The following is a 25,956-nucleotide window of genomic DNA, read 5'->3' as shown; positions in this document are numbered from 1 at the left end:
AGAATTACTTTCCAAACACACAAATCTGCTTTATACCTCCAGTGAAAACCCTTCACAGGCCCCTTTTAAGCCTACAAAGACCAAACGCCTTTGTCTGGCACACAAAACCCTTCTGGTCTTGGCTCCTGCTTACCTCTGTCTCACCTGTAGTTACTCCCAAACCAAAATCGAATCCCATCCAGGCCTGTTTTTTAGGCCTCATTTTCTTTCATGCCGCAAAGTTGCTCAGCTTACTTCAACCTGCAGAACCTCTTACTCATCCTTCAAAACTCTTTCCTTTCTGGTGACCTCAGCTATGTTCCCTTTAGAGTCCTTTCACATACACGTAATATGGCACTTTTAGAGGTACCACAATGGATTGTAAAGTCTGCTTTTCCTACTGAGCTTTGTAATGCTGGAGGCAGTGTGTTAGTGAGGTCTTCCCTCTAATCTCCCAACCCTCCCTTGCAGACTTGAAGTCAAGAGAAGTGCTGTGAGGAGTTACAATCACCAGGAGAGTGAATTAGGCTTCTGGAAAATAAAAAAAAGAGGAGGAAAAAGAAAGGAAAGGTAATATGTGGCCTTGCCAAGATGGCAGGAAAAGGAAGTTCATCAGGAGACAGTTACTTATGCAACAGGAAAGGCTTTCAACACTGAAAAAGGCCAAGCTATTTTCCTTTTTAGGGAAAAACAACACTGAAGTTATCCAGATCTTTTGGATTTGAGCAGATTCCCTTTTTCCCCCCTGCCCTCAAGTCTCACCTAGGATGATCGCTTTTACTATGTGGTGACTTGGAATTGGACCGAGAAGCCCAGCCTCAGGGGCTGGCTAAGGGAACTAAGAGACCCACCTTTGTGCCTTAGTATTTTGCCTGGAGAATGACAGATTTGATATTAAATCTCCAGAAAGTGAGTTAAAAACCACAACGTGATGGACAAGTGGAGACCTCCGGGATACAGGTCATTATGACCAGAAAAGTCTTTTGGAAACACCTGGTTGTAACCCAACCATAAAGTTACTTGGGTGGCCGGTACTAAACTGGGCCTTTCCGAGGAGATGGCACCGGAAAGTACGTTTTGCAATATTAAGGCACAGAAGGTCATTGATTCTCTGATTGTGAAATGAACATAAGACAACATTATTTCAGTTTAGAAAGAATTCAGTTTTTAAACAGCAAAGCCATCATTAAAACGTAAGAAAAAAAACATTTTATTTCATTTACTGCAAGTTTCCGAGACCATGTCTGGTTCTCGGCTAGATTAACGTTGTTAAATAATCCTCCCAAGGTGTGGACCTGCCTAACTCACAGGTGAAGCAACTGGCAAGCTCCGGGAGGCCAGGGGCTACCTTTCAGGAAGTGGCCACCATGTGATTTGAATCCAGGCCTCTTCAGTTTGAGACTTTTCTAGACACTTATGGTTTAATCTCCTCAAACACTGATGCAAATAAAATCCAATGGCGTCACCCGAGTATTTTTATTTTTTAGGGAGAATCTAAGGAATGGGAAGCAGAGTACAAAGTACCGGAGCATGACCCCATTTTTCATTTACTCAGAGGACAGTCCGGGAGAGCATTTCACACAGTACCTCTCGAAACCCTCAGTTTCGATAAGGGAATTAATGCAAAATGGCTATGAGAGACTCGACAAAGTTGTTCATACGGCGAAAGCCCGGAGAGAGACCTCAGGGCCCGATGCTGCGTTTCTATCAGGGACTGAATAACCTCGCCAGGGGCAGAGGCAGGTGGAAGCCTCTCGCGCGGCCGCCGCCGTCGCTATTCCTGGCACTCGCTGTTCCAGATGCTTCCTTAGGTCTGCACGGCCGTGGCTCGCTCTCCATATTCCACTCGTTTTTAGCTCCATGTTTGCCTCGCTCATGGGCCCCCCCCAGACGCAAAACACGCCCGTGGAGGCAAAGATCGAGTTCGATCTCTTTGGAGCCGGTTATCCTTTGTAGGAGGCAGCCGCCCGGGGTCCCCTTTTTGCTACCCCCCTCCCCCCCCCCCGGGCGTCCTCGCCGGTGGGCCGCGTGCCGCGCCGGGAGGGGGCCTTTCCCCAGCGCCGTCCGCGCAGCCCCGCACGCGAGGGCGCGTGCGGCAGCCGGTAGCGGGCAGAGGTGACCTTAGGCTACCCTGGCCCGGCCGCGGCGCGCTCCGTGCGACTACGCGAGGCGGTGTCCTGAGGTGACACCGGCTGCGCGGCAGCGGCAGCAGGCGCCGCCGATCAACTAGTTCGCACGGAGGATCCCTCTTGGTGCGTGGCCCAGTTTTCCTTAGGACGGGCTCCAACCCCTCGCTGACACCGCCCCCCGCGCCGCCACGCTCTGAGGCCTTCCCCGGGGAAGCCTCGCGTCCCACCCCCGCCGCTCGGCTCCGCTCGGCCCGGCGCGCGCGCGCGATTCCTCGATTCCACAGGCGGTTCGCGCCGCGGGTGGGGGCGGGGCGCGCGGGGAGGGGGCCGAGCGCCGCTACGGGAGAGGGGCCGGACCCGGGGGCCGGGGGCGGGCCGGCGCGGGGAGTTCCTCGCTCGTGGACCACACGCTCTGCGGGCCATTCCGGAGCCAGCCTCTAGCTGTGTCTGTCGCACGCGGGACACGTCCTAGCATTTGTTGGCAGGGCCGGTGAGGAGGGGGGGGGGGGGGGGGGGGGGGGGGAAGAAGTGGAGGGAGGGGAGTTGAGTGACAGGCTTACGGGGCAGGCTGGGAATTGTAGTTCCTCGATCCCGTGGCCATAGCCATTTTGTAGTCGGGGGACTACAACTTCCAGAAGATCAAGGGGACGATTCTAAGGTGCCCCGGGAATAGGCGGCTTTCCCCGGGGCCGGGCGTCCTGGCGCACTCGTACCCCGAAGCCGGCTGCAGGTAGACGTGAGGGCAGTGGCGGGGGCGAGCCTCTAGCGGCTGTGGGGTGAGCGGCAAAGCTGGGGAAAGGGGGTGAGGTGGAGCGACCGAGCGTGCCATGCATTGAGCTAGGGAGCCTCTCTCAATTCCACTCCTAGGCTCGGCGTGGGAGAGATGCCTGAGGGGTTGCCCGGGAAGGGTTCGTCGAGGCCTTTCGGGTGTCTCTAGGCGACGGGGCTGCGGGGTCCTGCCGACTGGGCCGGCGGCGGTCGGCGCCGGGGCAGGCGGGAGCCTGGTGGCTTAGCTGTGGGAGTTTTCGGCTGGCGTCGGGCGGGGAATTACCCGAGGAGCCCTAAGTTGTATAAAAGCAGAGTCCATTTAAAGTTGGGCTGGATAGCCTCTCTCTCATTGGTTAGGGGGCTTGGAAAAAAGAGACTCGGCGAGCTCTCGCTGTGGTGCTGCCGCCGCCGCTGGAGTTGACTCTTCTGCTCGCACTGCTGCTGCAGCACAAACGTGACTTCCAACATTTATTTATCTTTCCCTTTTCTTTTCCAAGATGTAACTACAGATCAGACACTAAGGACCTTCACGTTTCGCTGATGTAGTTTTTGGAGGAAAACGGGGGGGCAGTGAAGGGCGTCGGTTTCTTTTTCTTTTTTTTTTTTTTTTTTTGTGTGTGTGTGTTTCGGGGGAAATTTTCCATTATGGGTGTTTTACTAAAGTGAATTTTTTGTTTGTTTTGTTTGTTTGCTTCGTTCGTCTTTGGCTCTTTTTTTCCTTCCCAATTTCGGATTTATTTCAAGGCGAATCGGGCTTTGGTGGAAGAGGAAGAAAAGTCGGATTACAAGAACAACCACCACCAACAACAATAAAAACCACCAGGATATTTTTTTGCAAATTTCTGACGGCTTTAAATTCATGAAGCAATTGTCCCCCTTTGCAATCAGCATTTGGATCTCAGAATGAGCAAGGAAAGACCCAAGAGGAATATCATTCAGAAGAAATACGTAAGTGCTTCCTAACAACATATCTTTTGACTTGCAGTTTTAAGCAATGGCTGTGAATGTCAAGTTTATAGATAATTCTGCAGCCGAAGGGTTTTAAACACAGCGTCCGATAAGGCTGTTTCTTTTCTTTTCTGAAAGAGGGCTTTTCAAGCAAAGTCGTGCCTGCCTAGTTTTGATGAAAAAACATATTGGTGTAGAGATACTTCAAGTGAATACATTGACCTCGAATGACACAACCATAATCTAGTTTTAGATGAAAGGCAAGGGATTTTGGTGGAGCTTGGGAGTAGGGTGGGGGCTGTGGTACTGTAACTAAACTGCATTCTCGGGCAGGTTTGCCCCCCATATTGCACTTTGCATGCAAAGAAGTGTGTATTCTTATTAATGTTTTTCGAAATCGTGTAACGTGTGTGTTGGAAGCCCTTTAAGTTGCAGTCGAGTGTCCGGTTATGGCGATCTTGTTCCTTGCACAGGCACATCAAATTTAATGTATGTGGTCGTTTTGGCTTATCTGGCTCACAACATAAACCAGTTGGGAGTCATGTTACAGCGAATGCATTTGTTGGGATTGACTTTAATAATGGGACTGGTTTTGTTTAAAAATTCAATGATTTCCAGTTTTAGGGGAAAAAGACATACAGTATAGCTAATGTTTTTAAGTAGGCATGTGAATGCATATGTGACTATAAATCTCCCTGTTAACTGGTTTCTGAAATTGGGTGATTATTCAGAGATTTAAATGTTTTGGAATAGTTAAATTTGTATTATACATAGTACAGCTAGGTTTTGATTGGCATGGGGACTGTTTGTTTTGTGTGTGGTTGCCTTTTTTTTTTTTTTTTTTAAGTTTGGGGGGAAGGAGGGTGGAGGGGGGACCGAGAGGGATTAAACAAATATGCACTCGAGTGATTGGTGATTAGCTGCGTGCTTTAAATCAAAGAACCCATTTTTAAAAGGCTAAATGAACATACATTAGAAATAACACAACGTTATAAGAAAGTTTTGTTTGACTCGAGTCGACAAATTGGTGTTAATATTTTCCCTTTTTGAGCAGTGTGATGTGTGTAATGGGAGATGACCTTCGGGCACTGGTTTTGTAAATATATTTAATGTAAAAGCTGAATGCCTTATTGAGAGTGCCGATCCTAATGTAGACACGTAAACTTCAACTAAGAAAGAAATGCAAGGTTAAATAATCAAGCCCTACTTAAACTGTTCCCTTAAAAATTTAAGAATTAAAATACATCCGCATTGCAGAGGGCCGGGTGGAATGCAAAGGACTAGTTTAAATTCAGGCTGTAGAAACTGCATGGAGACACCCTTGCTTTGGAGCATGGACGTTTTCCCAGGGCACGTCCGATTTGGGTGCAGCGACAAAGCAAATGGGGTAGAACTTGGACTAGGACCGCCCTCCGCCCCCGTCCCAGACCTCGCTAAGTTGGAGAGCAGTGTGGGGTGGGATTTTTTGTTGCTGGTGGTCAGCGGATCGTGTCGAGTCCGGGCGACCGGCCGCAAGCTCGTGGCTGGCTGCGGCCGCGGGAGGCGAGCACGAGTTAAGGTTCGGGGAGCAGAGCTTGTGCGCCGGACGAGCTCCAGACGGCGGGGAAGGGGAGGGCGTGTTGGGGTCGCGGCGGGCCGGGCCGGGGTTGGGCGCCGCGCGCGGCCTGTAGGGGGCGGGCTCGGGGCTCGGAGCTCGGAGCTCGGGGCTCCTGGTAGCTCGGGGCTGCGGCCCGGGCCGGCGGGCGGGGCGTGGGGCCGGCGCGGCCTGCCGTGGGGGGAGGGGTGGGAGCGTGCGGCCGCAGGGTGGGGGCGTGCCGGGAGGGGGCGGGGGCGCACAGCTGCAGCGAGCGCCCCCCCACGGCGCGCACGGCGGAGCCTGGCGGCGGCGGTCCCGCGGCTCCCCGCGGCCCGGTTCCAGCGCAGTCTTGAGAGCAACAGGTTAAGCCGGTGAGACGTCAGCGGGCCCCCCTCCCTGTGCCCCCCTCCCTCCCGCATCGCACCGGCCTCCCCTGCCTTCCTCCGCCCCCTCCTGCTGCCGATTCCCGGACGCTCCTAGCCGCAGTCTGTTGTCGTGACGTCACAAAGGGACGGGCCCGGGTGGAACCTCTTCCTCCTCCGTGACGTCAAAAGTCGGGTGGGAGGTTCCAGCGAGATGGGGCTGCGGGGGACGGGGGCCGCGGGCCGCGGCGGAGCGGGACTGCCACTGCGGAGGAGGACGAGGAGGAGGGTGTGCTCGGCCTCTGCCTTCCGCCTCAAACGCAGCTCTGCCCTCCAGGTGAGCGCTAGCAGCCTGTCGCCCTCAGATTAGGGCCCCCGCCTACCTGTGATTCTGAGCCATAAAGAGGTGGAGAGCAGGGAGGAGATGGCTCCTTTCTGTGTAAATGTTTTCGTCTTCTCTGTTAGCAGGTCTTCTGATGGTGTGGCATTACATACAACCGTGGTGGTTGGATCTGCTCATTTATGCTTTCAATAAGCAAGGGAACGTAATTCAGGGAAAGCTTTGCTGCATTTGTGGGAGGACCATGTTGTGGATTCAGCTACCTTGTCCTATTTGGCGTGTCTTCACTGAATGTGGTGCGATGCCTTTCTGGGTGATGCTGCACAGCAGCAACTGTTGCTCTTTCTGGAAGCCTTGCAATACCGTTGGGGGAGAGGCCTCTGCTGTGCCAGCTCTATGCCTATTGATATTTTTTAGGGGGCCAAATGAGGGAAGACTTGTCATTGATACTGTGTGCTTGGAAGGCAACTGGATTCTTAAGTCTTAAGATGTTCTGGGCTTAGTTCTTCTGAACCAGACGAGAAGAGGCCCCAATCTGAGTATTTCCTTTTCTGTAAAATAGAGAAATTAATACCTGCCTTTTGCACTTTACTTTCTCTGAGATTATGTGAGATGATGTGCATGAAAGATATAAAACAGTATGCTCTTTCTTTATAATGTGGTATTATTACTCGAGCTGGTGGAAGGCAACACATTTCCTGCAGTTGGTCTCAAAAGCCTTAGATGCCTGCGGTGTTGCCATTTAGTTTATTGCCGTAGCAGAGCAGAGTTTAGGGGTGGGATTGTAGGTGGCAGACTTTGGGAGAAATGATTGTTATAATTCATATTAAATGACATCTTTGAGAAACTCATAAATTGCAGTGTAACCCTCTCTTAATTGTGCTGGGCACAACTTCCACTACAATACCTTCGATAACCAAAAACATTTGCCTTTCAAAGCCCCAATCCTCTTGGATAATAGAAACAGTTGCAAGTTTTGCTCTATAGGTATTTTCTGCTCATCCTTCCAGTAGTTGCTATTCCTAGGAAGAATCTATATATATAAAATCCTAATATATGCAAATAGACCGAACAGCAGAACAACCAAACAACCAGTCGCTATGACGTGTGCTGACCACCAGGGGGCACGCGTGGAACATAGCAGGCGTTGGCAGCAGGCGGCGGAACATGGAGCATGACGGGTGTTGGCCGCGGCAGGATGGTGGAGCAAGAAGCGGGGATGCCAGACCAAGGTGGGGCGCCAGTTGCTGTCATCGGGGTGAGCCTCTGGTGGTTACTGAAAATTCTTTGCTCCCATGCGCCATGGTCCCGCCCCCGCTCGCACCCGCTCCTGGTGCTGGAGCTGCTGCTCGCACCTGCTGCTGCTGCCCGGAGCTGGCCCCCATAGCTCGGTGCTGTCAGCAGGTCTGAGTGGCAGCTGCTGGCCCCGATCGCCCCTGAGAGCTCCACCTCCCCCCCTGCTCCTGTGGGGGTGATCAGGGCAGTACCCGCTGATGGCGCCATTTCTCCACCTCCCCCTGCTCCTGAGGGGGGATCGGGGCAGCAGCCGCAGCTCACACCCGCTGATGGTGCCGGCCCCAATCACTCTATGCTCGTCAGCGGGTGTGAGCAGGCTGATGCCATCAGTGTGGGCAGGAGCTGGGCTGCTGGCAGACAGGGAACTGACAGGGAACCGGGGCGAGGTGGGTGGGGCTGGGCGGGAGCGTGGAGGGTGGGAGTTTGATTTCTAGGACCACTCAAGCAGAATTTGTACCACTAGGCCAGGGGTCAGCAAACTGCGGCTCGTGAGCCACATGCGGCTCTTTGGCCCCTTGAGTGTGGCTCGGCGTTAGAACCACTTCTTCAAAATAGACTCGCCCAGGCCGAAAACCGACTTCTGCGCATGGGCCACGAAGTTTCAATCGCACTGTATGTGCGCGCCCGCACATGGTATTTTGTGGAAGAGCCACACTCAAGGGGCCAAAGAGCTGCATGTGGCTCGTGAGCCACGGTTTGCCGACCACTGTACTAGGCCATAAGTTAACTATCTAATTTTCTGATTTAAAAGTGCAGTATGACTTAAAAAACTGGGAAAAATTTGTTATAAGACTCAATAGCAGGATTTACTATAATAACAATTACATAAAATTATAAAGAAAAAAGAAAGAAGTACCCCAAAGTATAATGGTAGGATTTATGAGCCTTTCCTCCCCCCCACCTTGTTTTATACTCAATCAGGTTTTTTTTACAGTTCCGGGACCAAAAACTTGTACATATTATTTAATTGCTGTGTTTTTCCTTTCATGGGCTGTTCACGCGATTTTCTCTTTGTCACATAAGTCTAGGGCAGTGATGGGCAACCTTTTTGAGCTTGGTGTGTCAAACTTCGCCAAAAAACTGAGCATAACTCGGGTAGTGTGTCACTTTGAGGAAAACACATTATTTTGCAAATGTTTCATCCTCAGGAGCAGCAAATGTTTCATCCTCGGCATGCGGCAGCCTCAGCGGCCGCGTGTCATCAGAAATGGCTATGCGTGTCAGTGCTGACACGCGTGTCATAGGTTCGCCATCACTGGTTTAGGGCAAAGGAACTTAGCAGCTATGATTAAGGAATGAATACTGTAAAGATAAGAGTCCAAAGTGTGTTTCTGCAATTTGAAAGAAAAATAAGTTATGTCCAAATATAACCCAATTTCAGTTATTGTTATCTGGGTTATTGTTTTACTGTAGAGAAGTATCTGACTTGTGTATCCCCCATAGTCATTGGCTCAAATAGCTAACTAGAAGTATTTGGTACTTTGATGGTATACTGGCTGTTTCTTCTCTCATAGTTGGTTAAACCAGTTCCTGTTGCTGGGCTGAGGGCTACTGACTCACTTCCAAGTGCCTCAGAAATAACTTCCCTGCTCCAAAGGTTATTTTATTTTTTAAAATATATTTTTATTGATTTTAGAAAAAGAAAGGGAGAGAAATATCGATGAAAGAGATACATAGATCGGCTGTCTCCTGCACACCCCCCAGTAGGGATCAAGCCTGAAACCTGGGCATGTGCCCTGACCAGGAATTGAACTGGCAACCTCTTGGTGCATGGGATGATGCTTAACCAACTGAGCCACACTGGCCAGGGCCTGAAGGTTATTTTAAATTTCCCTTCTTCAGAAAGAGAAAATCTTTTGGAGTATATTACAGGTGTCTGTTACATTCAAAATAGAACTGTTTCCTTTTCTTCCTTTCAATGATGACATGGGAAAGTCACATTAAGCTTATAGTACATTAAAACACTTGGTAAAGGCTAAACTGGAATATTTAAAAAAGTATTAAAATATGTTTTTATTGATTTCAGAGAGAGAAAAGGAGAGGGAGAAATGTAGAAACATCAGTGATGAGAGAATCATCCATCAGCTGCCTCCTGCACGCCCCCTACTGGGAATCAAGTCTGCAACCTGTGCCCAGATTGAGAATGGAACTGTTACCGTCTGGTTCATAGGCTGATGCTCAACTACTGAGCCACACTGGCCTGGCTGGAGTATTTTTAATCAAGTGGTTTGTCTTTGATCATGGTGGTCTCAAGACCCAGACTTGACATTTTTATGTGAACGGTTAAAATTTTTGTAGTCTAAGAAATTTAGACATTGGAAATGTAATTGTACTGTTACTGGTCCACATGTAAGTGTCCCCTAGGATTACAGTAGCAGCTCTGCTAACCACTACCTCTCCAACCCACTTGCCCTGTTGGCTGCAGAACATCCTGGCTGTGAAACTCCTGGCTAATGGGCAGCCCTGGGGTGTGTGTGCCTGTGTCCCCTTTGGCTCCCACCCATAGAAAGCTTGCCAAGTGTCAGTTTGTTTCCAAATCTGGTTATTCCAGTTAGTCTTCTTATTGCAATTACAGTTAAATATTATGTAATCCTTTGAATGAGTGTGAAAAGACAGTTGGTTTCTATGAAAATTTAAGATGAATGATTTGGGAACACTTGCTATAAGTGACTTGTTAAAAAAATAAGGCTGTTATATTAGACTAGAGGTCCAGTGTATGAAATTTATGCACTGGGAGGGGGTCCCCAGCCCGGCCTGCACCCTCTCGCAGTCTGGGAGCCCTCGGGGGATGTCCGACTGACAGGCCTGCTCCCCAAGTGGGCCTAAGCTGGCAGTTGGTTGGACATCCTTAGCGGTGTGGAGGCGGGAGCTCCCGCCACCACCGCTGTGCTCGCCAGCTGTGAGCCTGGCTTCTGGCTGAGTGGTGCTCCCCTTGTGGGAGCACACTGACCACCAGAGGGCAGCTCCTGTATTGAGCGTCTGCCCCCTGGTGGTCAGTGCCCATCATTGTGACCAGTCATTCCACTGGTCGATTCGCATATTAGCCTTTTATTATATAGGATGGGGGCCCAACGTTGAAAAGACTTGGGGGGAAAATCTATTAAGAATTCTGCATGCACATTGCCATTGATTCCCTTTTAAGAACCAAACTTCATTTATCCCCACATTCCCTTCTCAACAAAATAAAAAGTACACTCGTGTGTTTAAATTAAAATGTTTATATACATACATACACTATTTTTTTTTTAAGGTTTTCTGCCAGACAGACTTTATAGTAGCTAACCAACTCTGGTCCCTATCACCTCTGATAAGAGTGCTTCCATTGTATTTAGTCTTAATCCCGAAACATTAAACTAGACACCCTATCTAGTTCATGCTTTGAAATATAGCTCAGAGTGGTCCTCTTGAGTTAATTTGTATTATTTTTACAGTAAAAAAAAATTGTGCTATTCAATGGCTGGTAGGGGGCTGAAAGATTAGTGATTTTACACCTAATTTATATGGAATTCAAAAGCTTATATCTTGTAATCCAGCAACTTTTTTTTCTTAGTTAGGAGATATTGTTGAAGGTCTGTTCTATTTCAAATCCTTAAGCCTACCTGTTAATGAAACAAAGTGAATCTGTTTATTTATTTACTTACTTTATTTTTAAATTTATTTTTTTAATATGTTTTTATTGGTTTCAGAGAGGAAGGGAGAGAGAGAGAGAGAACATCAGTGATGAGAGAGTATCATTAATTGGCTGCCTCCTGCATACCCCCCACTGTGGAATCAAATTGTGAATACCTGTGCCCTCCCAGGTTCATAGGTCGATGCTCAACCACTGAGTCACCCCGGCTCAGTGGTTGGAATCAATTATTTTTTTCTTTCCATCTTTCAGGTTGTTCTTCTCTTTGTTCCTCTGACACCCCTGCAAGCCTCAGTTGCTTTCCAGGCCATCTTTGCGTCTCTGGTTCCTTTTTCCCATAAACCGTTTCTTTCATTCCCTTTCTTTCTTTCTTTCTTTCTTTCTTTCTTTCCTTTCTTTCTTTCTTTCTTTCTTTCTTTCTTTCCTTCCTTCCTTCCTTCCTTCCTTCCTTCCTTCCTTCCTTATTTATTTTTTATTGATTTCAGAGAGAGAGGGAGAGAGGGCTAGAAACATCAATGATAACAGAGAATCTCTGACTGGCTGCATAAACCTTTTTCATACTTGCCCCATCATTGCACTCTTCTTTTATCCCAGGAGGTGGGAACTCTGATAACTGGTTTTGATATAGTATTGCTACTTGTCTACTTTTTTGTAGGAAGTTTGAGTGAGATTTTTCTTATCCTTTTAGTTCTTTATCTTTTTTGGGACCTCAGGCAGTGTCACACTTTTTAAAATGGGGTTTTCCTTCATTTCTCATTCAGAGTAAAAACATTATGCTTCTCCTAGTCCAGTAATCCTGTCTACTTCTAGGAGTTCCTGTTCCTGTCACCCCTTGCCGATGGCTTTTATCTTTCTTGTTCTCTTAGGATGTCTGGGATGGGAATGGGCCTATGTTTTGTATATGGAGATCCTGTCCCAGAGGGGAAGTCTAGGTCACCTGAGTGAGCAACTGGACTACAACCCCGGGCCTTGGGTGTCTGGGTTTCTTTTATCACTGTGTGTCCTGTCACAGATTGTATTGTTCTGGTGAGGATGCTGCCCTCTCTCCTAGGGCTCTCTCTGCCATTTGAAGAAATGCCAGAAGGGCTTGGATTGTAGAAAACACTCTACATGGCCACATAACACCCACCCCTCCTGAAAGAATCCTAAATGAAGACCCCGTCAGTTCTGAACAACTATCCACATTTATTGTTTCCATAATGAGTTCATATGAGAAAAAAAGGCTAAGACCATTTTACAGAAGAGAAAACTGAAGCAAATAGATATTGGCCAGATAGTTAATGGCTGTAGCCCCTCAGAAGGTGAGAAAGGGCCATAATATGGGCTCTGGCAGCCCTTGCAGAGATTTTTTGCTTGAGAAAGTTGGGGAAGTTAAGGCAGTTTCTTGGCTTCCAGGAACAGAAGGAGTGTATCCATCTTGAGAGCATGTTTGTGTTTGTTGTATTTTTTAAACACCAGTTGGTGGAGCTACCCTCTCATCCCCAGCTGGCTGTCTCCTTGAGTCCTCATTGGAAAAAGAACTGAGATCCCAGTACCTCTTGGGATACTTGTGTGCTCAGTATTTTTATGTGTCCACAACCCCACCCTCTCCCTTGTACCTGAGGGCCAGTGTAGGCTGCACTAGCTCTCCAGGCCTCTGAGAACCCATTTGATTTCGTAGGGCTGTAACAAATAGGCTTCAATACTTTTTCTGGCACTTGCATTGTTGCCTGTGACTTTGCTGCTTAGGGGACCATGGGGCACTGTGGGAAATCATTTACCCTCAAATCCTCACCAGGGTCTGGGCCTTCCGGTAAACAAAGGCTGTCCAGATATGTTAATGAAGCAGCATGAGTAATGGGAACATTATACATAATTACTCACATATTCATAGGATGTGTGAGGGTGTTGGAAAGGGGAACCCTACTGGCAGAAATTCTTGAGAGCTGTTCTTGAGAGCTGGTACAGCCTAAAAAGCCTAAATTGGATTTTAAGTTCTAATTTTGTAAGTCGGTCAGGCTCCACCACCCATGAAGAGGAAGACCAGTGAGCTTTGAAATATTATCAACAGCAGTGTTTAGTTACCATGAATCCTAGAAGGTTAATAAACTAAATACAGTAGTCACATTTTTGCCCTTCCCTGCACATATTTCCTCCAATGCAACCAGGAATTCTTTTCCATCAATAGTTTTTTGGGATGGGGGGAGGAGTGAGAGGAGTGGGTTTTGTGTGTCTGTTTCCCATCAGGAGACTTTCTAGTTTACTGGGACAGCAGCCCAGGTATGTAATGGTGGAATCATCCAGAATGTGGGAGATCTTTTTGGCACCCTGTGTTATTGCTCTCTTTTTACATCTGGGTGGTTCTTTCTCCATTATTTCCTAACCACATTTTGGTTAGGGTTGCATCTACAATGGTTGAGTGTGTTATCTCTTGGTTCTCATTTCTGCCAGCTGTTAAAGTGTTTGGTGCCTGTGGGGGCAGAAACAGGTGCCAGGAGGAAATGAGAAGGGATTAGGACTGAGCATGTGTTTTTTGCATTTATTCTTTCCATAGGTTTATAGAAAGGGGACTGAATAAATGTTTATTCTGTTAAGCAGCAGTTGGATATAGACATTATTAAAACTTGGAGAGTTTTGTGCTCTATATAGATGCCTTATTACTAGTGCATGGGCTTCAGAAATGTAATGCCTCAGATGTGAACAGGCTTGTTTTGAATACAGGGTGGGGCAAAAGTAGGCTTACAGTTGTTCCTATGGAAAATAATACAATAGTTAATAAGTAATAATACAATAATAAACTCTGTGTTACATGCTTACAACTGTAAATCTACTTTTGTCCCACCCTTTTCATAGAGCACCTATGGGGTAATGGACAAGATTGGGAATATGAGCTGAGCTCACGGTTTGGCCTTACAGTGAGTATACTGGCTCTGTGACCCATGGCAAGGCACATAACCTTGCTGAGCTGCTTCCTCATTGGAACACTTGTCCATGTACCTCACAGGCTTGTTGCTGGGAGAGCCAGCGAGATTTTTGATATGAAATCACTCCATAAACTGCATACTCCTACACAAATTCTTAAAGTATTTTTACACAGTTGGAAGTCATCAATCTGGAGACATCGGGCCTGCTGACAGCCTTCCTAGCTGACTCAGAAATAAATGAATCAATTGAATTCTGTACTTTGCCTCTATTGTGTATATGTGTGTGTTTAAATTTTTAAAAATTGATTTTTAGAGAGAGGGGAAGGGAGGGGGAGAGAGAGAAAGAAACATTGATTGGTTGTTTCCCATACTAGCCCCAATGGGATGGAACCCACAACCTGGGTATATGCTTGACTGAGAATGAACCAGTGACCCTTTGGTGCATGGGACATTGCTCATCCAACGGAGCCACACTGACCAGGGCTATACTTTGCCTCTTTTTTTTTTTTTTAAATATATTTCATTGATTTTTTTTACAGAGCGGAAGGGAGAGGGACAGAGAGTCAGAAACATCAATGAGAAACACCAATCAGCTGCCTCCTGCACACCCCCTAATGGGGATGTGCCCGCAACCCAGGTACATGCCCTTGACCGGAATCAAACCTGGGACCCTTGAGTCCACAGGCCGACGCTCTGTCCACTGAGCCAAACCAGTCAGGGCTATACTTTGCCTCTTAATTAACCAAATGAATGGCAAGATATTCTAAAATGTATTTTGGGATATAGAACAAGGCTTTAAAGATTAGAAGGTGATGTAATCGCTTCCCACCCTTAAACTCTGTTTTTTTTTATTTTTCTTTATTGATTTCAGAGAGAGAGAGAGAGAGAGAGAGAGGGAGGGGGGGGGGGAGGGAGAGGGAGGAAGGGAGAGAGAGAAACATTGATTTATTGTTCCACTTATTTATGCACTCATTGGTTGATTCTTGTATGTACCCTGACCAGGGATTGAACCCACAAGTTGGCATATCAGGAAGACCTCTAACCAACTGAGCTACCTAGCTAGCTCCCCTCTGTTCGTTGTTGAATCTCTTCTGTATTATTCAACACTTGACTTGCATACTTGTCGGGGGAGGGGGGTGTGAATTAGAAAGTGAGAATTAAGTTTAGAGTGGCACTGAGTCTGCACAGAGATGTTTAAACTGGATCCTGGAGCAATAATCCTTGATATTGAAAATCTGATCATGATCCCTTCAGTGGCTCTCAGGGTCAAGTCTAAATCAACTTTTATTGTCAACACAGCGTAAAAAGCCCTTCTAGACCTATCTTGGGCCTATTCTGTCGCCCATTTCAGTTCAGCTGAGCCCAGGCTATTAGTCTTTTCATGTCCTGGTTCCTCAACTTGCTCACTGAACAGATTACCTGAAGAGCCTTTCCCCAGTTAGGCAGAGCCAAGCCCCCTTTCTTTGTTGACCTGATTCCTCACATCTACCTCTAGGTGCTGGAATTATTGTTTACATGTCACTTACCTTATTAACCCCTCAAGAATAGGGGCTCAATTTTATAAGTCATCACAGTTGAGGAATATTTGTTGAATTACGGAGTATTTAAAAAACTAGTGGTGCAAGAGGATTACTATGGATCTAGAAGAAAAAGATGAGCTTAACTAATGAGTTTTTGTTTGTTTGTTTGTTTGTTTTTAATTGATTTGGGAGGTTAGGAAGGGAGGGAAAGAGAGAGAAAAACGTGTCCGTACTTGAATGGAGCCCACCACCTTTTGGTGTTCAGGATGACCTTCAACCTACTGAGCCACACAGCCCAGGGCTTAACTAATGAGTTTTATAGCTGAGAAAACCTGAGGTGTTTAGTACTGACTGTTAGGTGACCTGCCTGGGGTTGCATGTTTTATCAGTGACATACCAGGACATGAAATCCAGCCCTGGGTACAGTAGAGGGGGCTGTGGACATCTCTTTCGGAGATGTTTCTTTCTGCCAGGCGTATTCTCCATAACTGCAGTAATTGGTTCATTTTCACAGAAAAGTAAAAAGCTACATGTAATCCTTATACCTAATTAGGCCAATTCATTTTTTTCCCTTTTGCAAAAAAATTTTTAAATTTATTTACTAGAGGCCCAGTGCACGGATTTGTGCACCGGTGGGGGTCCCTCGGCTTGGCCTGCACCCTTTCACAATCTGGGGACCCTCTGGGGATGTCGGACTGCTGGTTTCGGCCCAATCCCCACAGGCCAGGCTGAGTGACCCTACCAGTGCACCAATCTGTGCACTGGGCCTCTAGTATGCATATAAGATCTTTGGTTAATTTCTTCCCGCCCTCCCCCCTTCCCTCTTCCCACTGAGATTCATCAACCTGTTCCATGTTTCCATGCCTGTGTGTTGAGCGTCTGACCCCGGGTGGTCAGTGGGCATCATAGCTACTGGTCAAATGGTCGAACAGTCACTTAGGCTTTTATATAGAGAGATAGATAAGGAATCATTCAAATCAGGCAGCTTACACAAAGATAGAAAACCATGGTAATTGCACACCAACATTCTTATACTTGTAGAAAAATAGTTTATATATATATATATATATATATATATATATATATATATATGGGTTTCTACTCAAGTGCTGTTCTGTTGTGTGCTTTTTGCATTTATATCTTAGTTATTAAAATATGATTCTGCACCTGACTCTGTACCTGACAGTTTTCCTTGCCTTGTCTGTTTTTGATGGCCTTTTCACAGTTTGGGGGCTGTTGCATAAAATCACCTGTGCAGTATGCTTTACCTGAGTCTTTTGACACTTAATCCCAATTTACTCAAAGTGGAATTACTGACTCAGAAGTGCCTGTGTTTATGTTCAGAACCCTCTTACCACATTGCTTTCTTGGAGAAAGGCTGTACTAATTTATGGTCCCACAGGTAGTATGTGTGAAGCCAGAGGATTTGTTTGTTTGTTTGCTTTTAAAAACCAATACAAAAGCACTTGTAATGAGTTGTAAAGATGTCAGTTGAGTTTTATTTTAGTTTCTGTTTTCTTTCCTTGTCCTCTCAGATTATTGGAACTAAATGAGATAAGATATGTGAAAGCACTTTGTAAAGAAAATTGCCTTAAGCACACAATGTGTTATTAGTCAGAATGATTGTAGTAGCAAAGGGAAGAAGAGAGTCTGTATAATTGTACAATTACATATTTTATATTTATGGGATACTTTTTGTGTGTGGGCATAACATACTTTAAGGTGACCCAGACTCTCATATGTGATTTTGGCCTCATTTGTGAGGGGTGGGGTTTGTATGGTTACAAAGGTTTCATTTGGCTCTGGCTTGGAAGACCATTAAATTAAATACCTCAGGTATATTCTGGTTGTTTGTTTTATATACTTATATATACCACACCGCATTCCAAAAAGGAATTAAGGCCATAATGAGCAGCCATCCTTGGAGCAAATAATTTTTGCTTTGATCTGACTTAAGTTCACTTTCTAAATCCAAAAAGTGACAACCAGATTAAAATATGGGCAGTGAGCAGTTGTCCTTCTCAACCCAGCAGTGTTTGGGCTCAGTAGGTTTTTGTTTTTAGCTTTGAAAACTTGACCTAAAACTTAAATTAAAGGCAAGTTTTGTTAGGTAGTATTGGTATTGACATCCTGACAGAATTTTAATCTGAAAGAATTTTAAAGATGCATGAAAGTAATCCCCCAGTGGTGATGACATACTCAAGTGACAGAGATCAAATTTCTGTTTGAATGCCAATACAGTTTATTACTTTTTTCCACAGTGTAAGGGGCCATGAAGGATTTGGATTTAATAATGAAGTTCTTTTTTTTAGTGGGGGCGATTGATAGATGTTACAGCATGAGTCAGCGTTCTGTGTCTTAAAAAATGTTTTCAAATACTCATTCTGTATCATAATCCTCAAAACTACTGTTAGAATTCCAGACCATTGTGGTTTAAACTTAGCTGGAATCTGAAAGGTGGTTAACAGAGTGAATGGAAAACTCCTTTAAAATAAAGAACACATTTGGCTTGCCTGATAGTCCCAGAGTCTAGGCTCTGGGCATATCTGAGCTATGGGCCAACGCTCCTGTTCAAGGGGTTGGGGAATACTTCTCTCAGTTCAATTGGACTCCACCCGCCCCCACAGCCCAGCTCAATATAAACAACATCAATTAGTCCTGCAGAAATTCCTGCTACCACTAGGACTTCAAAGCTTCCTCTTATACCAAATTCTTATCCAGATGAGAAGCACAGTCCGTTGTACTTGTGATAAATCAGAACTCTAATGATGCTATTAAAGTGGGTTTTCTTATGACCCTGGTAAGCTGAAAAGCATGGGAGTTGGGGAGGATGGGTCTGATTTGGAAATATCTGAAGCTAAAAAGTGGTGTGTTTTTCTCTTCCTTCTAATTCTACTCCCTGCACCAAATGAGTGATGTGATTGCTACCCCAACACTGACACCGCCTAAAATGAAACACATTTTCTACTCAACTGGCCTTTTTTCCTTTCCTCCTTCTATGAGACTTGCTGCAGTTGTCATGTTATTTCTTTCCAGAATTTATTGGAGCAATAGGCAAAGCCTCTTGGGGGAGTATAAATGATGATTATAAAGAACAGTCAGTTTACCTAGTAAGGCCATTATTTTGGACTTGCAAAAGCTTTTACAGTCAAACATTGTTTGCTTACAGTTGTTTAATACAAACGAAGACCTTAATGGTACATATTGAAAGAGGAATTCTTTTTTGTCTATAGAGGTCATCTCAGTAAAGAACAGAACACCTTGCCCAGGCATAACTGCTTCTTTCTCTGGACAGGCATCAGGTATAGGACTGGGATGGTGCTTCATGGTCACTTTTGTTTTCTCCCATTAACAGCAAATAATCCTCTCTGCTGGGTGTTAAAGATTTTTTTTTTTTTTTAAATCCTTACCCGAGGATATTTTTTCCATTTATTTTATTATTATATATATTTTTTGAGAGTGGAAGGGAGGTGGCGGGGAGAGAGAGAGAGAGAGAAAGAAATATCCACATGAGAGACACATCCCACATGTGCCCCAACCAGGGCCTGGGATCTAACTGCAACCGTGGTACATGCCCTTCACCGGGATTGAACCCACAGCCCTTTGGTCTGTGGACTGATGCTCTAACCACTGAGCAATTGGCCAGGGCAAACGATTTTTAAAGGTGTTAAGTAATACCTTAAAAAAAGTGATAAGCTTGCCTTTGGAGTTTTCTCCTAACTGCTTTCTGCCCAATTTATGAATTCAAAGATAGATTTAAAACTAAGGGACTTGTCTGAGTTGGTGGTTGACACTGAATAAATATGTTTAAATGGTTGATTCTCACTCACTTAAAGCCCATGCTATAGATAGCTTTAGGAGAATAGGAAGGCTAAAGTTGCAGTTTTTATTTTTTGGGAAATTAAAGTTCCGCCTCATGGCATGGCACTTTATAGTCTAACTAACAGTATATATATTCTTAGTATATGTCCTTTCTGCTGTATCTTTAGCAAAGTGGCAGTCCTCTTAGCCTTTTTAAAAAAAAAATACACACAAAAAAACTCTTCTTATATCCCCAACTTATTCCAGTTCTTTGGGAAGTTCAACTATTTTTCTTTGCGTGTTTCAGTGGTAGTTCAAGATAAAAGGCAATTTAGGCATCTGTCTTTCCCTGAGTGACTTTGGATGCAAATACAATTTTTTTTCCTCTTAACAATTCAGTGGTTTTTAGTATATTTAGAGTTGTGCAACCATCATCACCATTCATTTTAGAACATTTTCATCACCTGAAAAAGAAACTCCACACCCGTTGGCAGTCACTTGTCATTTCATCCCAGTTCCCCCAGTCTCTGGTAACCACTAATTTACTTTCTGCTTTATGAATTTGCCTGTATTAGACACTTCATATAAATTGAATTATACAATAGATAGCTTTTTATGACTAGCTTCTTTCACTTAGCATAATGTTTTCAAGGTTTGTTTATGTTGTATCACATAGCAGTACTTTATTCCTTTTTAGGGCCGAGTAATATTTCATTGTATGGACATACCACATTTTGCTTATCCATCCATTAGCTGATAGACATGTGGGTTTGTTTCCACCTTTTGGCTGTTAATGAATAATGCTGCTATGAGTATTTATGTATATGTTTTTTGTGAGGTTGATGTTTGCCCTACTCTTGAAATACCCTGAATTAGAAAATTGTGCACATGCATTATTACTAAATTTATTTACCGCTGTTTTACTAACCTGCTAAGCTGTTACTCTCAGCTTTTGTTTTTGAGCCTCCTCTGTTCTGTTCAGCAGTGCCATATTGAACTCTCTGCTTCTGGGCAGTTGCCTTGCCTTTAAGGGGCGGATTCTCATTTTCCTCCCTGCCTGACTGGCCCTCTTCACTATGTGTGTGGGTGCCCAAAAGTGGTCTTATTTCTTCTGTCCTTTTGCACACTGTAAACACTGTTGCCACACATTTATGCTAGAACCAGATGCTCCATTTGCTTAAGTGTGAAAAAAAGGTGGGACTTGGAATTTCATCATGGGGTGAGTTACTTTTTGTTGGGACTCAGGTGTTTTTGACTGTAGTTGTGGGTCTTCAGATGCATCTTCGCATAGCATTTACCACATAGTTTTGGGAGAGGTAGAGTTTAAAATGCTGGCTCCTCTGGGAGTGCAGAGAAGGACGAAGAACTATTTTCCTGTTTGTTTTTTTTTTACTTATGGTTAGCTATGTTGTCATTTTTTGGCAAAGCACTATGGGTACTAGAACTATCTACCTAGAAATTCTCCCTGATTTTCTTGCTCCCTCCAAACCTGCTTTACTTAAATGAAAAAATACTTAAAAAAAAAGGCCATTCCTAGTGAATTCTTTTAAGAAATGGAATTCTTTTAAGGAGGAGGGATGGTGCCAGGTTTTCTTTTTTCTTTTTTTTTTTTTTTTTAAGTAAGTTAGACTATCAATGTTCGGTATTTTGGTTGGTATTATTTGCTTTTTTTTAAAGATATATTTTATTGGTTTTTACAGAGAGGAAGGGAGAGAGATAGAGAGTTAGAAACATCAATGAGAGAGAAACATCGATCAGCTGCCTCCTGCACGCCCCCAACTGGGGTCAAGCCCACAACCAAGGTACATGCCCTTTACTGGAATCAAATCCGGGACCCTTCAGTCCACAGGCCTGTGCTCTGTCCATTGAGCCAAACCAGTTAGGGACCATGTTTTCTTTTGATTTTTCTGATTTTTACCAGATTTATTTTCCCAAGTTGGTGTGAAATTGTTGAGATGAGATTGGCCTCTTATTTAAGTCAGGCACTTTTGGCTCATTTTGAAGTGTTCAGGGAAAGTATGAGGCAATAGAGGCTGAGTGTTGAAAAACTCACGTGGCCTGAGGGTGTCCCAAAGCATTTTGAGAAGTGGGGAGTGCATGCTCTACATCTCTGGGAGGAGTGAGCATCTTGGTATGGATGTCTGGGCCTTTTCTTGAGGTTCCTGGTGTGTCTGTCAGCATTTGGAATTTTATTTATTACAGAGTGCTCTCAAGTTCAGTGTAAAAAAATGTCCTTCCCAATGATATTAATCATGCTTTGTCACACTACAGTTTTTCAAGTACAGCATTCTGTTCCAAATTGACTCTTGTGCTTAGGTCATGGATTTGGCTTACCTAATGGGGAGTTATATTCCATATTTTTTATGTAGTGGTCAAATAACCAGGAAGTTTCAAGGTTATATACCTACCTTCTTCAATTTGGAAGGTAGATGTAAGTGAGTGTGTATGCATGAATGTGTGTGTATGAATAAGAAGGAGTTACTGTTTTAAACTTTGCATTGTTTAACTGGAAATCTGTCCTGCCAAGCTGCCTTTGTGTGGTGTACCTATAACCTGTACAAATACTTGTGCTTTTTTAAAAGCAAGTGCCACATCCCTCCTACTAAAATTGCTTATTAGAGCTAATTTTAAAAATTGAGTTAGAACTGCCCTATAATGTAATGCAGAATATTTCCCAATAATGCCTAGGTTAACAATGATAGTCTTGCTGTATTGTGCAGAAAAGGCTTCTGTTCAGACCCAGCTGGGTTTCAGGCTTAATTCATTGCTCTATGGTGGGATCACCACAGCTGCTGTGGGGCCTTTACAAATGCAAAAAAGCTGTCAGTGTTTGTTTCATCAGCTGCATAAGTGATGAGGCCAAGTTGAGGAATCCATTCCAGTGCGCATTGTGCAGGCTGTAGCCATTATTGTTTACAGAATTAGTGTGTTAGAGCTTTAAAATAGTTGGCACATCGACCGTCCTTTAAAAGCACAAGACTAAGGAACAGGACCAGTTGGTTGTTCTTATAATGTTGGCTGAATGCAGCCAGTCCTTGTCTTTAACAGTCACTGATCCAGTCTGTGTTGTGGGGCTGACCCCCTTTTGGACAAGGTGGGGGCTCTGAATTCTTGTCTCTTTAGTTCTGCATCTCAAATGTAGGTTTGGATTCATTCTTTTAGTAAGTTTTTCAGAGTTCCATAATTGTAATTGAATTTTAAAGCCTTAATCATCCTCCCTGCTCCAAATAAATATGGGATTGTCAGCTGGGACTCCAGATAGCTGTACAGTAACATTCTGGATTCAGTGCTGTGGGATTTATTTTGTGAAGTGATACTGCTTTGGGAATTGCCTTCATTTCTACCCGTGGTTACAGACAGAGGTTAAGGCTACTTATTGGCTACAGAAAGACCCACTGGACAGGTCACTTTCCAATCAATTAGTGGGTGTCCCTGCAGGGCCCATCAGTGGCTGTTGACCTGGGATAGCCATGGCAGCATGTCCAGTCTCTTTTGGGCTGGACACTCATGCGTTTGGGACATATATCCATGGTCTTTCACTGGATAGTGTGGAATTGTCCCAGCCCTCCTTTTGTTTTAATGTGATTTATTTCCAGCCCCCTTCTCAGCTTCAGGGGTCTTTCTGAAAGTCATGCTTCATTGAAGCTGGAGGGCACTGGTGGAGGCCAGTGTGTATAGTTTTTTGTTTTTGTTTTTGGTCAAACAGTGTTTATTGAATGTAAAGTAACCCCAGTCCCATGGGGAAGAAAGTTCCAAGGAGAACAGAACAATACAGATTAAATACCCACCTGTGCATTCACTCTCTTGCGCGCGCGCACACACACACACACACACACACACACACACACACACCCCACATACATATCCAAACTCTAACAGTGACAAATCAAACATATGCTTCCTCCAGCCTAAGTGATAGCTGTTAGGAGGTGGTTCAGAGCTGGGGCTCCAGAATGGGTTTTAATAGCAGCAGCCTGTCCCTCCCTGCCCTGCCCTGCCCTGCCCTGCCCTGCCCTGCCCTGCCCTGCCCCAGAGAGCTGGGGTGCCTAGGAGGTAGGTGGCAACTCTTCCCCACTCTGCCACAGATGCTTCTTGGCTCAGCTCTCATTCATAGCCTCTTCAGTGGAGCGTGTGTCCCTCTTGTTGGCCACGGGCACACAGCCGTAGGTCTTGTTGGCCTGTAGCACATGGGCTGCATCCTTGGCTGCCCCCTTGCCGATAAGGTGGCTGTACTTGTCCTTGTAGTCTCACCACCACGGGTCCCTGCTGAGCTGCCTCCTCCTCCTGCCGCTGGGTCAGCTCCTCCAGCTTCCGTTTATCCTCAGCCTCCTGGGGGTCCCACTCCTCTCCACTATGGTAGGAGTCTAGCTCTTCATCTGAGGGTGCAAACTCCTTTTTGAAGATTCTGACATAGTGACATTCATCATCTTCCCCGAAGGAGATGGATGTCAGGCCAGCCACTTCCACCACATCGTGTAGTATGCTTCTCTCTGTCTTGTTCATCGGCTGAAACTTTTTCTTGATCTGCCCACTGTCTTGGATGAAATTGGACACCTCTTTCTCCATCTTTTTACGAAACTCCACTTTCTGTTGTTTCTCTTGCTCCTGTAGTTTCTTCAGGTAGGCAGCCTGCTCTCAGGTCCTGCGCCGGGTCTCCTGGTCACTGAGGCTGGGTGGCTTTTCCATGGAGTTCAGGATGGAGCCCAGTAGGTCCGCCATCTTGGGAGTGACAGAGACAGGCTGTAAAGGTTTTAAAAGTGGAGCTTGTCAGGTCTCTGAGCCAATGGGATAAATAATGGTGTTTCCTTCCTCCCAGCTGGAAAGGTCCCAGAGTGCTCTCCCATGTTCATGAAAAAGATGGCACAGGGTGCAGGTTCTCCAAATTATAGGTCAGTACTGATTAGATTTATCTTAAATATCTGCCACATATACTCTTCTTAATTCCTTTATGTCTCCACGTTTCACTCTACAAAGCATCTGGAGCCCAAGAGGACAAATGGGTCCAGTGGATCCCATGTGGTATTTGTGCTGATTAAGCAGAATTTGGGGATCCTTCTGCATCTCTTTTAAAGGGCTCTTTTGAGGGGAGAGAATGGTCTCTTGACAAGTATATTTTAATTCTTACTTATAGTGAACTTTCAACAGAGAACAAATACAAATATCAGTTTAGACTTTTTACTTCTCGACACCATCCCATTACCATCACACACACTCACCCTGGAATAGTAGCCATGAGCAGGGAAATAGCAGAGAGAGAGAGCTTCACATCCCGTCCCCCTGGGGGAAGGACTAATTTGCTGGGCCTCACAAGGAAACAGCAGTTTCATGGTCATTGTTCCCCACCTAGTAGTGCTTGGTTGCGCTTCAGGAAACCCCATTGCCCAACCTACTTCTGGCTAGGGTGTTGTATATTTTGAGCTTTAGGAATCTTTTATCAAAGCCGCTTCTGCTTTTATTGAGTTATCTTGAAGCAAAAATGTGTTCTTAATTTTAGTTTGTTTGAAAACACTGTATTCTCAGTGTTTTAAAACGGTTTTGTGAATACATACTCAGGCAAGTATGTATGGGCATGCACGTGGTCTGTGTGTGGGTGTGTTTGTGTTTGTTCATTCACGTGAACGTCGCTTCATGACCCCCAGAGACTTATTGTTGTAATTGTTGTAACTAAGGACTTACCGATCTAAGTAAGGACGGCAGCTGGCCACTGAGTGTCCACCCTGCCACTTCCCAGCTGAGTGTCTGGAAGATCACTGAGCCTCATCTAAAGGCAGCCTCAGTGTTCTCCACTGTAAAATGGGATGTAGGTGCCCCAATGAGCAAAGAGGAGGTGTTTAATAAGTGTGCCCCCTACATGATAGGCATTCCCTTCCAAACCTGCATATATCAGTGTCTCTTTTCTTAAGCTGCTTTGAGGGAGAGTTTGGAATAATACAGGCACATTACAAATTGCTGGATGACAAACTATTAATCAAGGTGTTCTCCTTTGACTGTAAGGAGAGATGGTGAGCTGAACACTGAACATAAAAAATGTGTCCAGAGTCCCTGAGCTTTCTGGAGTATCATTTTCCTGACCTCAGTGTCCTCCACCCACTAACAAAACAAAACACAACACAAACTGAGGGGAGCAGCTCACTAGCATTCGATGTAGCACCAAGTGCCTTTTCCCACATAGACATAGAAGTGGTTGGCTTAGAAATCTGCTTGAAGGGAAGCAAAAGGCCTGGGGATGCCAGCAACTGGGAGAGGAGCGCCTGAATCATAACCAACTGTAAGTGTGTCAGTTGTGAAATAGTCCAGGTAGAACATTGTTCTTAGAGTCAGGTTTCAAATGATAGTAAAATGGAAACAGACTTGGAATACTCTGAGAGTGGAGCACACTGGTTCTGGTGAGCTTTCTGGTGAGCCCATGCTGTTGAAATTCTTTGTGGGAGGACATTTCATTGGCTCTCCTGTCTTCAAAAGTCTGCTGTGATGTAGGAAGGAGATTTTATTCTGGTCTCATTACTGAGGACCTTAGAGGGCCTCCCGGCTGTTAGTCTAACATTTCTTTGTTATTGTACAATCATCTAGATATGGGATAGGACTGTTATTGGGCTGTGTGCGTGCTCATACCTGGAGGGCTATGTATTTTACCTACATTCCTGAGGATGTTGTGTTACTTGGGGCCCTGGGAATAAGCTCTATTCATCCGAGGATTCAGCAGGAG

The 25,956-nt window shown here is 45.3% G+C and overlaps 1 protein-coding gene and 1 pseudogene across 1 annotated transcript in view; one reads left to right on the top strand and one right to left on the bottom strand.

The window, feature by feature from the left end:
* Positions 1-2,763: 2,763 nt before the first annotated feature.
* Positions 2,764-25,956, top strand: part of JARID2 (jumonji and AT-rich interaction domain containing 2) — a 287,887-nt gene continuing 264,694 nt past the window's right edge. The window contains exons 1-2 of the mRNA XM_008146096.3: positions 2,764-2,838; positions 3,621-3,824. Coding sequence (XP_008144318.2) covers positions 3,780-3,824 — 45 coding nt within the window. The 5' untranslated portion in view covers positions 2,764-2,838; positions 3,621-3,779. The remainder of the gene's footprint in view (positions 2,839-3,620; positions 3,825-25,956) is intronic.
* LOC103290197 (sperm-associated antigen 7-like) lies at positions 23,297-23,969 on the bottom strand (annotated as a pseudogene).

Source organism: Eptesicus fuscus, chromosome 9 (genome assembly GCF_027574615.1).
Source record: "Eptesicus fuscus isolate TK198812 chromosome 9, DD_ASM_mEF_20220401, whole genome shotgun sequence".
NCBI lineage: Eukaryota > Metazoa > Chordata > Mammalia > Chiroptera > Vespertilionidae > Eptesicus > Eptesicus fuscus.
This window is presented reverse-complemented; position numbering and strand designations above follow the sequence as displayed.